This window comes from Myotis myotis, unplaced genomic scaffold (genome assembly GCF_014108235.1).
Source record: "Myotis myotis isolate mMyoMyo1 unplaced genomic scaffold, mMyoMyo1.p scaffold_m19_p_1, whole genome shotgun sequence".
Classification (NCBI taxonomy): Eukaryota; Metazoa; Chordata; class Mammalia; order Chiroptera; family Vespertilionidae; genus Myotis; species Myotis myotis.
The window spans coordinates 134,146,809-134,162,230 of record NW_023416313.1 but is presented as its reverse complement, the minus strand read 5'-3'; the positions used below and the strand labels follow the sequence as shown (position 1 = coordinate 134,162,230).

Here is a 15,422-nt window from a genome sequence, read left to right as displayed (position 1 = left end):
TGGGCTAAGATAAAGTAGTCTGCAGGCTGTATTCATCCTGGAGGTTCCCTGGAATCTATTTCTTGAGGCTATGCTTGCCTTGTGTGGCCTCTTATCTTAAAGCCAGCCAAACACAGAATTCTTCCTCTCTCTCTCTCTCTCTCTCTCTCTCTCTCTCTCTCTCTCTCTCCTCTTCCTTGACACTGTTCCCATGGTCACATCTTCTCTCTCAGAAACATCATCCTTCTAATCTAAGCACATTTGAATAGGCATATACTAACTTTTTCTTTGTCCTATTTTATCTCAAGGATAAATCCAAGCTTTTTGCTTAATTACAAGGTGGGAAGCAATTGCTTGATGTTAATATAAATCTAAAAGTAAAGCTAAACAAAGCATGGTAAATAAAATGACCCAGGAGTTGTGATGCCTGAGTACAGCATACTCCCACTTTCCCATTATCTCCCTCTGTAGCACACCCTCTTCTTCACAATATTTAAAAGTGTAGAACTACTTTTAAACAGTATAACCTAGAGCTCACTTTATTATAACTTGCTATAGCTGAGAGGATTTTCTTACAGTCCATCTTTATTTACAGAGGATCTCATATTTGTAAAAAGACTTTGTGTGACATATATGTACAGTAGACACACCTAAAAACTTTGTAGGACACAACTGTTCAGAAGGTGGCAGTTACAGAATAAGTACCCAAGAAATTTCTGAATGAAGGAATGATAGTGCTTGATACAGTGACTAAATTAATCTGTCCCTATTATTTCTTTGTATCATTTATTTTAACAACTCAAAATATCTTTTTATAAAGCAAAATATTTTGGGGAAAGGATTGAGGTAGGTTTATTAATATGAAAATTATAGTAGAAATTAACAAAATGATTTGTAAATGGTTAGTAATGATGCTTTAAAACTAAATATTTTTGATTGAATACACCCAATTTTTTTCCGGTTTCTTTTCTTCTTTTATTAATAAACTAGGGGCCCAGTGCACGAAATTCGTGCACTGGGTGTGTGGGGGAGGTTGTGGGGGAGAGTGTCCCTCAGCCCAGCCTGCCCCCTCTCACATACTGGGAGCCCTCAGGCGTTGACCCCCATCACCCTCCGATCGCCTGATCGGCCCCTTGCCCAGGCCTGACGCCTCCGCCAGAGTGTCAGGCTTGGACAGAGGACCCCCATCTCCCCCTCGATCACTGGCTCTGGCCCCCGCCCAGGCCTGAGGCCTCTGGCCCAGGAATCATGCCTGGGCAGGGGACCCCCATCTCCCTCTGATCGCTTGCTCCACCCCCCGCCCAAGCCTGACACCTCTGACCCAGGCTTCAGGCCTGGGCAAGGGGACCATCATATCCCCCCAATCCCCGGCTCCACCCCCCACCCAGGCCTGATGCCTCAGCCAGAGGAGTTAACCCTCATCACCCTCCGATCACCAATCACCGGATCGGCCCCTTGACCAGGCCCGAGGCCTCCGGCAGAGGTGTCAGGCCTGGGCAGGGGACCCCCAGCTCCCCGCGGTTGCAGGCTCTGCCCCTGCCCAGGCCTAACGCCTCTGGCCTAGGCGTCTGGCCCAGGCAGCGGGGACCCGCAGTGGCAGCGGGGGGCGCTGCGATCATGGGCTTCGCTTTAGGCCCAGGCAAGGGAGCCCTAGCTCCCGGGACTGCCAGCTTCGACTGTGCCCAGCTCCCATCGCTGGCTCCACCCCTACTTCCTGCTATCACTGGCCAGGGCGGCAAAGGCGCCTGATTCTCCGATCATGGCTGGGGGGCAGGGCAAAGGCGGCCCTGGGGCCGCCTTTGCCCTGCCCCCCAGCTCTTAGCTCCCCCCTGGGTTTCCGATCACTGTCAGTGGCAGGGGGCTTCTTCCTGCTTTCCCTTTCGCCTCCCTGCATTGTGCCTATATATGCAAATTAGCTGCCATCTTGTTGGCAGTTAACTGCCAATCTTAGTTGGCAGTTAATTTGCATATAGCCCTGATTAGCCAATGAAAACAGTATCGCTGTACGCCAATTACCATTTTTCTCTTTTATTAGTGTAGATGTAGACCCAAACACAAAGACCAGTTGACAACAAATAAGAACAATCTTATATGTAGACAAAGATGATAGTCACATCCTTGGTATTACTTAAGGGATAATGCAATTCCCAAAATATATTTATTATGATGTTGAAATTCCTCCATGAAATTCACATGTTTAGGAGCTTTATATTATAATAAAATGCACATAGATATACTTGGTGTCTGGGAGATGCCGCCGGCAGGAGCCACATGTACAGATAGTCAGGGGCTGGCTCAGGTGCCAGGGAGGCACAGCTGGAGGGAGCCATGTGCGCCCACAGTCAGGGGTGGCTTGGGATGCTTGGAACCTATGCCACCCCAGCAGGTAAGTGGCAGGGGAAGGCCCTCCAGGATCACAATTCCAGATATCAAGCTATACTACAAAGCCACTGTCCTCAAAACTGCCTGGTACTGGCATAAGAACAGACATATAAACCAATGGAACAGAACAGAGAAATCAACCCAAGCCATTATGCTCAGTTAATATTTGACAAACAAGGCAAGAGCACAAAATGGAGTCAAGACAATCTCTTCAATAAATGGTGTTGGGAAAATTGGACAGATACATGCAAACAAATGAAACTAGACCATCAACTTACACCATACACAAAAATAAACTCAAAATGGATAAAGGACTTAAACGTAAGATGGGAAACCATAAAAATCTTAGGAGAAGCCAAAGGCAGCAAAATAGCACACATTTGTCATAGCAATATCTTCACTGACACAGCTCCTTAGAAACTAAGGAGAAAATAAACAAATGGAACTACATCAAAATAAAAGGCTTCTGAGCAGCAAAAGAAACCATCAACAAAACAAGAAATCCCCCTGCATGGGAGAACATATTTGCCAATGTTATCTCTGATAAGGGTTTAATTTCCAAAATTTATAGGGAACCCATACAACTTAACAAAAGGAAGATAAACTATCCAATCAAAAAATGGGCAAAAGACCTAAGTAGACACTTTTTTGAAAGAGGACATACAGAAGGCCAAGAGACATATGAAAACATGCTCAAAGTCACCAATCATCCGAGAGATGTAAATCAAAACAACAATGAAGTACCATCTCACACCTGTCAGAATGGCTATCATCCACAAATCAACAAATGCAAGTGCCAGAGAGGATTTGGAGAAAAAGAAACCCTCATGCACTGCTGGTGGGGATGCAGACTGGTGCAGCCACTGTGGAGAACAGTATGTGGGGTTTCCTCAAAAAATTAAAAATGGGATTTCCATTTGACGCAGTAATACCACTTATAGGACTATATCCAAAGAAACCAGAAACACCAATCAGAAAGGATATATGCACTCTTATGTTCATAGCAGCACAATTTACAACTGGTCTTTTTGATTGGATCTACATTTATTAATAAAAGAAGAAAGGAAAAACAGCAAAAAATCGGGTGCATTCAGTCAAAGATTTGGAAACAGCCTAATTGCCCACGATCAGATGAGTGGATTAGAAAACTGTGGTACATCTACACAATGGAATACTACACTGCTGTAAAAAAAAAAAAGTAACTCTTACCATTTGCAATAGCATGGATGGAACTGGAGAACATTATGCTAAGTGAAATAAGCCAGTCAGAGAAAGATAAGTATCACATGATCTCACTCCTTTGTGGAATATAATGAACAACATAAACTGATGAACAAAAATAGAACCAGAGTCACAGAAGCATCCAACAGACCATCCAGCCTCAAAGGAAAGGCGGGGTGGGGGGGAGGGAGAGGAGGGGGGAGGGACGGCGGTGAGGGGTAAGAGATCAACCAAAGGATTTATATGCATGCATATGAGCATAACCAATGGACACAGACAGGGGTGGGGTGGAAGGGTGAGGGCATATGCTGGGGGGTGGGGGCAGTCGGGCAGAGGTCAATGGGTGAAAAAGCAGACTTTTGTAATACTTTAAACAATAAAGAATTTAAATTTTAAAAAAGGTATCATGTTCATCCGTTGTACTTTAGTGTCTTCCAATAGTCTTCCCTCCCATAACCCATAAACATATTCCTGTGCCATCCACTTCTTTAAAAATGTCCTCAGCCTAACATCCCCCTATAACTGCAGTCCACTTTACTTTCTAACCAAGCTCTTATAAAACAGCCTTTAGTTAGTCTTCACTTTTTCACATTCCATTCAGGTTTCCTCCTACTTCCATCATATATTAAAACTGCCCTGAAAAGGTTGTCATTCCCTAATCAAATGCATACTTTTCACTTTGATCTGGTTTAAGTATTTAACCCTGTTGATCACACCCTTCTTGAAATTCTCTTCTATGGATTCTGTTACAGCACCTACTCTTGATCCATCTTTTACTTTCCTGTTTTCTCAAATTCTCTTGTCAACCTCTTTACTTTAAATATTTGTTTTCACTTTGGTTCTGTCTTCCTCCCATCTCACTTCTCCTTTATTTCTCTCTTTTAATATTTCCATCCACTTCAATGGCTTCAGTTGCAGCTTAGAGCAAAACCTAGTTATGGCCCACCAGCCTCATTTCAGCTATTCTCAGCCTCCTCCCCTGCATGATCCTAAGAAAACATACTACTGGGAGGACTTGACACATCATGCTTTCCTTCCTCTGTGCCTGCCTTACCCCCTCTCCATACCACCCTTCTCAATGTGACTCTTTCCTTCTTATCCTTCAATACTTAACTCGGCGTCATCATGAAGCTTTTAAGACTCCTTCTTTCCCGACCCTTTCTTACCCTTTCTGTTTAATACTGTGCTTATCCTTTTATGATGGCATTTACCAGTAACTTACTAATGTTATCCATATAAAGATCTACGTTCCCTCCTTATTTCTCTTACAAGCAGGGCCCATGTCCTGTTTTTTGAATAATCAGTGCTAGAACAATAACTGGTACATAGGAATTACAAAACAAATGCTTATTGATTGAACTGAAATCTGTGTCACATACCTAGAATTCTTTCTTCAACATATACTCTTATATACATTGCCTACTTACCATCCCTACTTACTGTTCCACCAACATGTCAGATTTGTACGTACCAAACTGAATTCATCCTCCACACACACATACTCCCCAACAAAATTTTCTGCTCTTCCTCTCCACTGTGTTGGTCAGCAGAAGGCTGTCTGTCTATTCACGAAAACCAGACACCTGGGAGCCATCCTTCTTGACCACCTCAACTCACTTGACCTACTCTCAAAAGTCACAAGGTCCTTTTGATTCCGTATTCTAGATATCTTTCAAATTCATCCCCTTCTTTCCATCTTCATGGCTGCAGCTCTGGTTCAAATCTTCATAACATAAAATTTGCCAGTTTAACTATTTTTAAAGTGTACAGTTTTGTGGTCTTAAGTACATTCACATTGTTGTGCTTACTAGAATAATTTTAATAAAAAACTGTCTGGACTTCCTACCTATAGGCTAACTCCTCCATCCCAGTGTGATCATTCTAAAATGAAAATAATGGTACTAGATGAATTAAAACCCATTCATTGCCTCCAACTGTCTACATTAGTGGTTTTAGCACAAAGTTTTCACAGGTTCAAACTGAAGTAAGAAAATATATATACGTGTGTGTGTGTATTTATATATATTATATATATGTGTGTGTGTGTATATATATATATATATATATATATATATATATATATAATCACGTTCCTCTAGATTTTCTCAGTGTAGAAGTTGAGTGAATTAATAAACAACAATATTAATCAAGATAAGAAATACTGAAGTACACAAAGGAGGTAAGGAAAGTTTTGTTTTAGATAAGAAGCAAGAGGAGGTGACTTGAGGGCAGTTGCATATGTGAATCTAAAACTCAGAAAAGAGTTGAGATGAAGATCTATATTTGGAAGTTCTAGTATTTAAGTGGAATCAAGAAGCAAATAACATATCTTAAGGAAATCATGAAAAGTATAAAGAAATATTGATAAAATAAAAAGATCAGAGAAAGAACAGCCATCATAGAAAAAGGAAAAAAAAAAATACATTTCAAGTCTTCTCACCCTGCCGCCATGGTTGAAGGAGGACTAGGCCTTAGGAACTAATGGAAAACTCGAAGGGCAGCACTTTTCAAGGCTTTTCTGTCTCCTCTGCTGGAAGATGATTGTTATCCATCTCTCTTGAATTTCCCTGGTTCTTTTCTTTGAAAAAAAAAATAATTTTAAGGCAACTATGTTTGATGGGGTAACCTCACTGCCTAAATAATAGGAATGGTTTTTCTGGAGAAAATTGTCTAGCCAATAAGAATGCTACTCTCACATTGACAAGTACACAATTACTCTCAAAATGAGGATTTTGTACTGTTTTTACTCCTTTCTGTCACTTTGCAACAAAATTATCAAGTCAATAAGAGTAATTCAAGCCCACAATTTAGAAATGAGCCTTCAAAGTCACAGTACTTTTGAAAGACATATCACACTGGAGAGATGAGGGATGATAATTAACCTAGCTTGCATCTGGAATTCACGAGCAGTGTAGCACTGATCTAATTTCTTTTGGTTTTGTCATGGAGTTATAATAAAAATTAAATATGTGCATAAATTACTTCTCATAGGCCCTGGTATATAGTACCCATTTAGTGTTACTTGCCTTTTTAAATATATCAAAATATTCTGTAAAAGTAAAAATTAGAAGTAAATCAATTAGGAAAATTGTAAATAACTATGTTTCATCGACTTGATGGAAAGCCATGTATTTCCATAGACACAGGTATCAGTGTGGTGAGAGCCAGAGGGAAAGGGGGGTGGAGGTAGGTGGATGTGGGCAATGGGTGCATGACACAGTATACAGATGTTTTATTGAGTTGTACACTTGAAACCTTTACAGTATTGTGAACCAATGTCACCCCAATAAATCCAATTTAATAAAATAAGATGAAAATAAAACTATGTACTTTGTTGTATTACATACATATTACATAGATACATAGAAAATATAAAAATAACTAGAGGCCCAGACAAGAAATTCTGGCACAGGTAGGGTCCCTTGGCCTGGCCAGTGATCAGGGCTGATCGGGGCTTTCCGGCTGCTGGCCAGGGCCTTCCTTTGTTCCGTGCCGCCCCCTGGTGGTCAGCGCACATCATAGCAAGCAATCGAACTCCCGAGGAGACACTTTGCATATTAGCCTTTTATATATATACTAGAAGCCTGGTGCACAAAAATTTGTGCACTCAGGGGGGAGAGGGGGGTCCCTCAGCCTGGCCTGTGCCCTCTCGCTGTCTGGGACCCCTCGGGAGATAACGACCTGCTGGCTTAGGCCTGCTCCCGGGTGGCAGAGGGCAGGCCCAATCCCTAGGTGCAGCCCCTGGTCTGGCTCAGAGCAGGGCTGATTGGGGAGTTGGGGCGCCGCCCCTGTCATGCAAAGAGCAGGGCGGATCGGGAGGTTGCGATGCCACCCTCAGTCACGCTCAGGGTAGGGCCGATTGGGGGGTTGGGGCACCGCCTCCTGTCACGCTCAAGGCAGGGTCGATGGGCAGGTTGCAGCACCACCCCCTGTCACGCACAGAGCAGGACCAATCAGGGGGTTGGGGCACTGCCCCCTGTCACGCACAGAGCAGGGTCGATCGGGGGTTGGGGCGCTGCCCCCTGTCATGCTGATCCCAGTGCTGAGAGGCCTCGCGGCCCCGCTGATCCCGGTGCTGGGAGGCATATTACCCTTTTACTATATAGGATAGAGGCCTGGTGCACAGGTTGGGGCCGGCTGGTTTGCCCTGAAGGGTGTCCTGGATCAGGGTGGGGGTCCCCACTCGGGTGCCTGGCCAGCCTGGATCAGGGGATGATGGCTGTTTGCTGCTGGTCACACACCCTTCAGGGTGGGGGTCCCCACTGGGGTGCCTAGCCAGTCTGGGTGAGGGGCTGAGGGCTATTTTCAGGCTGGCGGGTGACTGAAGCTCCCAACCGCTCCTTTTTTTCTTTTTTTTTTTTTTATTCTGGGCCAGCTTTATCTCTAAGGCTTGGCTCCAGCTCTTAGGCCTTGGCTGCTGAAAGCAGGTATCTGGTTTGTTTGGGTTCTATAATTGAAACACTGTTTCAACTCCAGCTCTGAGATCCCAGCTGGCTGAAAGCAGGTTTCTGGAGTTTGTTTAGATTCTATATTTGTAACAATGTTTCAAACTGCAAGCTCAGAAGCCGGCAGCGGCAGGCAGGGAACATTGGAGTCCTCCGTCACTGAAGCAAGCAAGCCTCATGTTAGCTTCAAGCTGCCTGGCTGCCGGCCACCATCTTGGCTGGCAGTTAATTTGCATATCGCCCTGATTAGCCAATGGGAAGGGTAGCTAATTACCATGTTTCTCTTTTATTAGATAAGATATAGATGTTCACTGCAAAAATATGTTTTCTATCTAGAATATAGCTAAATATATTTTTAAGTTTATATAGAAATGACATTATAGCAAAAATAGATTGTAACTACTAAATCCTATTTATGTATAATATCATCAGCTTACTTTTCTATAATGTGCTACTAAAATAATAGATGAAATACACCAACAGATGTGTTCCAATTTGACTTCAGTAAGAATTGAGGGAAAATTTTAATGAAGCTATTAAGACAAATAATCCATTTACCTATAATCTGAAATCTATAGTTCTCCAGTAACCCAAACCCTAATGGAAGTAGCTTTGAACTAAGAACAAGGAAACCAGGCCCAGATTTGTCACTGTTTTAACCACAACCTTGCATAAGGTTTACTTGTCTGAGCTTCAGTGTCTTCATATTTAAAATAAGGAAATCCTAATCTTAGCTCTAACCTTTTTCCTATTTCATGAAGCCCTGGGGAAACTAGTGTTGAGTAAAATGTAAAGTAGCTGGAGCCTCTTTTAGTAACCGACATAATTTTTAAAAAGATATTATTGATTTGGACAGTGAAGAATAGCCCGCAGGCAGATCCTGCAAGGCGCTTCAACAGACATGCACACCTCCCTTCCTGTTGGCACGGTCCATGCTTGGCAGGTCTATCTCATTCCTTACAGGAAGGAATAGGTTCTTCATTGTGTTTCAGAAGTCAGTAAGCTTTTACAAAACTAAGTAATTGACATTTTTCTCATTTCTGAGATCAAATTTTCATAAATCATTCAACCTGGATAAACTGAGAATGTGGTCAATCTAGTAATTGTTGAAATATAGTAAAGACATTGCAAAACATGATATTTAAGTATTTCCTCCTAACCTCTTCCCTTAGCAATTTGTACTAGTTTGAAATGGGAAAAAGTCCTAATGTATAAAAAGGAAACAGAAGTAAGAGGAGCCTATCTGTAAAGGAGAAGCCAAAAGAACCACACACAGATTCATCTCAGTAATTTGTGATTCCGCCAATTCAGAATTTGTAGTGATAATAGCTATGCCGAATAGAGCTTACTTTTATATTACAAGGAAGTTTTTTAATATTGCAGATGATTTTGTGGAGGAGGTATATATTTAACCAACTTGGAAGTAATGATTTCCTGACTTTTTACAATATATGTGGAGATATGCTCTTAATGTCTCCTCCAGATTCCTGCTGGCAGCTATTTGTCAATAGTTAATTCAAGTTCTCTCATCTCTTAACAATGCACTTTAAATTCCACACTGACATTCCCCCCCCTCCTCTACCATCCAAGTTAGTGAAACATTGTCTGAATTAAAGGATTTGTGTAATTCTATGAACCATAATATTCAGAGTATATTAGCTCTAGTTTTGGTCAGTAGTCCAACTTATACAAACTGGTCTGTGAATTCCAGTGAATCTTCTAGTTCAAGTAGTTGCACCAATAGGCTAAAGCTGTGAATGTATAAAACTTATGTATAGCTTATATTTGAGAAATTTGTAGTAACAAATGTAGGACAGATTTGCATTTTCACTATAAGATCATTACTACATTTCTCAAAGCAAAGATTTTTGACGCATCAGATTCTTTCATTTCATATTTGTGTTTTCTAACAGGACTCGATATATGCAGAATCATCCAATAGCCTGGAGCTAGTTTTCAGTGTTGGATGCAGCTGACCAGAGTGTACGACACTAAGAATGCCCTCATTCCTTTAGTGTCTAGCTCTGTAGTAGGTTTATTTGCAAAGAACCCTCATGCATGGGTCCCTATAAATGAGGCACACTGCTCCCATATAAATGAAGCGAGCTGGAGCAGATTAGACTAAGTTGCTCAGCGGTCTCTGAGAAAGGAAGATAGTGTATATACATATGGGCATGATTTTCACGTTTAATGAAGACTTCTCTGTATACAACAACAAGCAAGTTTTTAGTTAATGTTTTATACTTTCAGTAAAGAAAATAAAAGAAAAACAATTAATGGTCTGATTCCATCATTTTTTGTCAAGCAAAACTCTCACTGACACACAGGAACGTGGTCTCTCTCCCCTAGAGTCGCCTGAAAACACCACAGAATGGGCTTCTGAACTTTCACTCTATTTTCCGTATAATGGGCAAGTTTTTAATCAACTGAAAATCACCTACCTTGGACTAAAAAGCATATTTAGTCATTTCTAGCCTATTTATACTTCTCAGGAATAGAAAGTTGTTTTTGTTTTTGTTTTTTGTTTTGTTTTGTTGTGTGTGTGTTGTTGTTTTTTAAATATTGCCATTAGTTACTTTATTAAATGGGAAAGCATGGTGCATGATTTTATCTTTTTCTTTTTTTAATTTTGTTTTATTGCTTAAAACATTACAAAGAGTAGTATGCAGAAAGTTTTTAAATGTAGTACAGAAAGTCTGTTTTTATCACCATCAAATCATTTGTATATATTTAAATTATTTTCATGCCACTGAGACATAAAGTTTTTCCCACTAGTCCCCTAATTCGTGGCTATACTAGCTAACTATAAAAAAGAAGTTTAATGCATAAGAATTATACAATATGCCCATGTGTCACTTATTTAGCTAAGTAACAGGTGTAAGATTGCTCACATTTCTATATTGAAATAAGGTAAATCAGTTTCAAACTGCTCTCCGTTTAATGTGTCATCCTGTCATTATTACATGGACATCATTGATTCACAACCTTAACACAAATAGGTAAATGTATTGAAATGCGTACCTTCTATTTTTCATGTAGCATTGAATGCTCACATAAGCTGAAGATCTGGGTTAAAGTTTGTGTTTTGCTGTTTTTTTTTTTTAACCTCAGATACTTGGCACTTGGCACCAGGGTCTCTTGCTTACAGCAATGCTTTATTTCTTAGCATGACTACCAGGATTGCTTGGTCACAGGCAACCACTGTCCTTTTTCTGCCAAAACATGCCTGACAGTGACTGCACTTTCTGTATTCATTTTTCCCTTTCCGCCCCTTGCTCCATCAGGTTGGAGAGGCTGGTGGACGTCCTGAGGAAGAAGGTTGGAGCAGGGCCCGTGAGGACAGTGATCTGACTGCAAGCGGCAGCCTGGGAAGCAGTCACATCTGGTGACCAGGCTGATTCATTCAACGCTGTGTAAACACTAAAGCCTTAACTTAGCAAACAGTTGTTAGAAGTGGGACACTCCAACCACATTCCAAGCTGAGATAAAATCAAATCACAAATGTTTAACCACTTTGTTGCTGACTTGGGTTATTTATCCAAATGTATTAACTACGGACTTTTACCAATGGATAGCTATAAAGTTGTAGTTTATTTGTAACAGTTTTCTGCCTCACTATATTTAACATAACGAGAGACTATTATAGAAACATTGTGAAGTTGGTCAGGATTATATCTTCACATATGGCCCTTTCTGAATCAAAATGCAGCAAAGTAAATATTGTCTAAACCTTAACCCACTGTGTTAGGTCAAAACTTCAAATACACGCATTTTTCAATATAGAGTTTATTTCTTACCTGATGAGAGTTTATAGTCTTCCTTCAATGCATGCATGTAATCTTTGTTAGTATTCAAGAATATTAAGTATGGATACTAAGAATTAAGTGTGTAATTTCTTTTAATAAGAGTTTGGTACATTAAAATTATCATGATTTTTGTTCCAATAAAAACAATACAGACTATCTTCAATGAAAAGAGGATATTGTTACTGTGTACTTGTAAATTCAATATTTTCAATGCTTTGATGAATAATTATCTAAACTTTATTTAAACTGTAGAAATTGCCAAGTTTATCTAATGGACTGGGACACTTTGGCTTGAAAATCTGTCTGTGCCACATGCAGGGGCCATCCAACTTGTTGCACATGCTTTTTGATGATCTTTACTTAGATCACCATTTGAATTTTTGTTGTGGAGGAAGAGAAATCGATATGTAACTTACAATAAAATGATAATGTAAAAACACATGGTCTTAGAAAAGAGAAAGCCTACAATTTGGTTCAGGTTACATACTTTTTTCATTTAAGAGATAACTTAAAATAGTTACAGCATAGTCACTTCTAACCATATGAAGTTATTAATAAAACTAAGATGTGTAGATATGGCTGTAGGAAAAACATGTTCTTTTTCAGATTGAATAGATGAGAGGCCAATAGAAAATGACTATGTCTAGAATTGGGTGAAAAAGACAAGTAGAGAATAAATTCATGAAAAAATTTTAGGCAAGTGAAAATGTTTCTAAATTCATATACTTCTTTTATTCATCTTTAAGATTGAGGTAAATTATCTACCATTGCCTATTTTCAAGACAAGTACAGAGTAATTTATGCACCATTTCTTCATACACCATTGGAGATTATCTGTTTAAATTCTTTTTTTCACTCTGTGGGAAAATGTAAGGTACTTTATCACAGACTGACGAAAGGACCATAATGCTAACATCAGTTTCTTTTTATTTTATCCATTAAATTAACTGAGAGTTAGAATCATGCCACTGAATTTAAATTTAAAATTTACTCATATTGTCTGCTTTTAATTATTTTTATACTATGAGAGTTAGAAAATAAAGAACATCAGGGGCTAAAATTAAGCTACCTGGGCCTACTCTATAGTTCTAAAGACAATTGTAGCCTCTCCTAGGCAAGAGACTATAGAAATAGAGAAATTTTCAATAATTGGGTCATGCCTAGAGTCTTGTCCCAAGGCTCTAATAGAAACATATAGCTTAATGTGTGAAGGAACAAGTCATGGAGGTAAAGAGAAACAATTTTTGTCACAAAATTGTCCATTGCTGAATCCTCTTCAGATGAATCACAAGGAAACTTGAATTTTCAGTTTAGTCCTAAAGAATAGACAAGTCTTTCTTGAATTATTTTGCTTGGGGTTTTCTAATACACAACGAAGTGTAGCATAAAGACATTTTACAATTTTCAAACATTTCTTCCTATACCTAAATGATCATATTAGAACAAGCAATTCCTGTAATTAGTATTCAGGACATTTTTAGAATTTGATATCATAAACTTAAATTTATAAAACAATTCAAACCTCTACTATTGTTCAATGTAGGTAATCACCTCAAAATATCACACGTCCCCATGAAAATGAATTGTCTACAAAATTACACATGCTAAGTATTATAGCCAAATATTATCATTAATTGATTTCTTGCACTTAAAAAATGTTCACCACCAATATTTCAAATTGTCTATTTTTTTATAAAGGAAAAACCTTGTTCACTGAAGATCAGTTCTGTACATATTCAATAGTAAAGCAACTTCAGAAGTATTTGAAGATACCCTGAGATGTTTCTTTGAGTTTGCTTTAAACATCAAGTCTAATCCCTACAGTAACATGATAAATCATTCCTTAGAAAAATAAGTAGTTCAGAAGAAAATCAGAAAAGATAACACAAACATGCATAGCACTTGATTTGTTTTTTCGCATTTATATTTGTATTCTTTCAACCAAACAATAACAATAATAATAATAGATTATATGTATGAGCCACATAATCATGCTGCTGCTGATTTTAGTATTATTGTTATTATTACATACATTTTACAGATGATGAAACAGACCCAGAGAGGCTAGGAACTTGCCAAGGACTAGCTAGGATTTACAACTGAGGTCTTATAACTAAAACTCCATGCAAACCGTAGGTCTCCAACCCCTTCAAAATAAAATAAAATAAAAAATTGTTAATAAAGATTTAAATTCTTACAATCTGTTATTGTACCATTTCTTTTATATACTTACGTATGAATTCTCTAAAAATCAAGATTGTATGTATTTGTGTGTGTCTGTGTTAATCTACACCCGAGAATATTTTTCCACTGATATTTAGAGAGAATGGAATGGTGGGGGTAGAGAGGGGTGGAGACAGGGAGAGATAAACATCTACGTGAGAGAGACATATGGAATGGTTGCCTCGCAAACGCGCTGGGGATTGAGCCTGCAACCAAGGTACGTGCCCTTGACCAGAATCAAACCCAAGATCCTTCAGTCCTTGGGCTGGTAGCCTATCCACTGAGGCAAACTGGCTGGGGCTGTATGCATTTCTTTCAATAAAAAACAAAAATGTGAATTGAACTGCACATGTATATAGATAGCATCATATCATTGCTACCTCTCTGTAGGGTTATAGTAGCAGCATGCTTTGTCTTAGCCTTCACTAATTAGGAATATTGTGACAATTCATCATTAATAAAAAAATAACCTTGAGTTGCTTTTTACTATTTTAATTTGGCCTATGCTAAAACCTGACAGTGTAGTTTTATCAAAAGGAAGCCTAAACTTCAAGGCTTACTCTACCTACCTGAGGAACTGGCAAAGATAAAACCAGTTATAGGCAAGTTGTTAGCAAGGTTATTGATTATTAGCAAGGTAAAAGCAGTTATAGTGAAGTCAATAATTAATTTTTATGAGAAAATTTCATTCTACTTTTATAAATAAGCCATGTTAGAATTGTTTAAAATATTTTATCTAATAAAATATTTTTCCCTTTTCAATAAGAAACTGGATCCCTTCTATAATTCCTTATTTAAATAAACTGAAGAATCTTCTTATTAGATCACTTACTGACAGGATTAGGTTGTTTTGAAGGGGTTTTCTTTCACACAAAAACAGGTTGGAATATTAAAAATTTGTTGTTTTTATATTGTATATAGTTGCATAGAAATGCATTTTTATGTGTAGTATTTTTAAAGATCATAATTATTTTTAAATTTTCTATTTTGTTAAAATGTTCATGATTAATGAGCCATATTATAATGATAAAATAGACATAGCTTACACATTTTCTCTACTCACATATGGTTTGTATGGAACACAAATTTTTCACAAGACAATATTATATTGTTGATAACTATTATTGACAACTAAAGGCCCAATGCACAAAATTCGTGCAAGAGTAGGCCTTCCTTCCCCTGGCTGCCAGCACTGGCTTCCCTCTGGCACCCAGGATTCGGGCTTCCCTCCAGCCCCAGCTTCGTCCAGAAGGACGTCTGGAATGATGTCTGGTCTAATTAGTATATTACGCTTTTATTATTATACATTAAACTGTCTATCCATATACATATATAAGATGTATCTTTATAGATAGACATATACCAC

General features: G+C 38.9%; 1 protein-coding gene across 8 annotated transcripts in view; it reads left to right on the top strand.

Moving 5' to 3' along the window:
- The window catches only part of MIPOL1 (mirror-image polydactyly 1), a 365,567-nt gene extending 353,744 nt beyond the window's left edge, over window positions 1-11,823 (top strand). For all 8 annotated transcript variants that reach the window (XM_036352921.1, XM_036352910.1, XM_036352890.1 and 5 more), the window contains one exon: window positions 11,312-11,823. In XM_036352921.1, coding sequence (XP_036208814.1) covers window positions 11,312-11,378 — 67 coding nt within the window. In that variant the 3' untranslated portion in view covers window positions 11,379-11,823. The remainder of the gene's footprint in view (window positions 1-11,311) is intronic.
- Window positions 11,824-15,422: the final 3,599 nt, after the last annotated feature.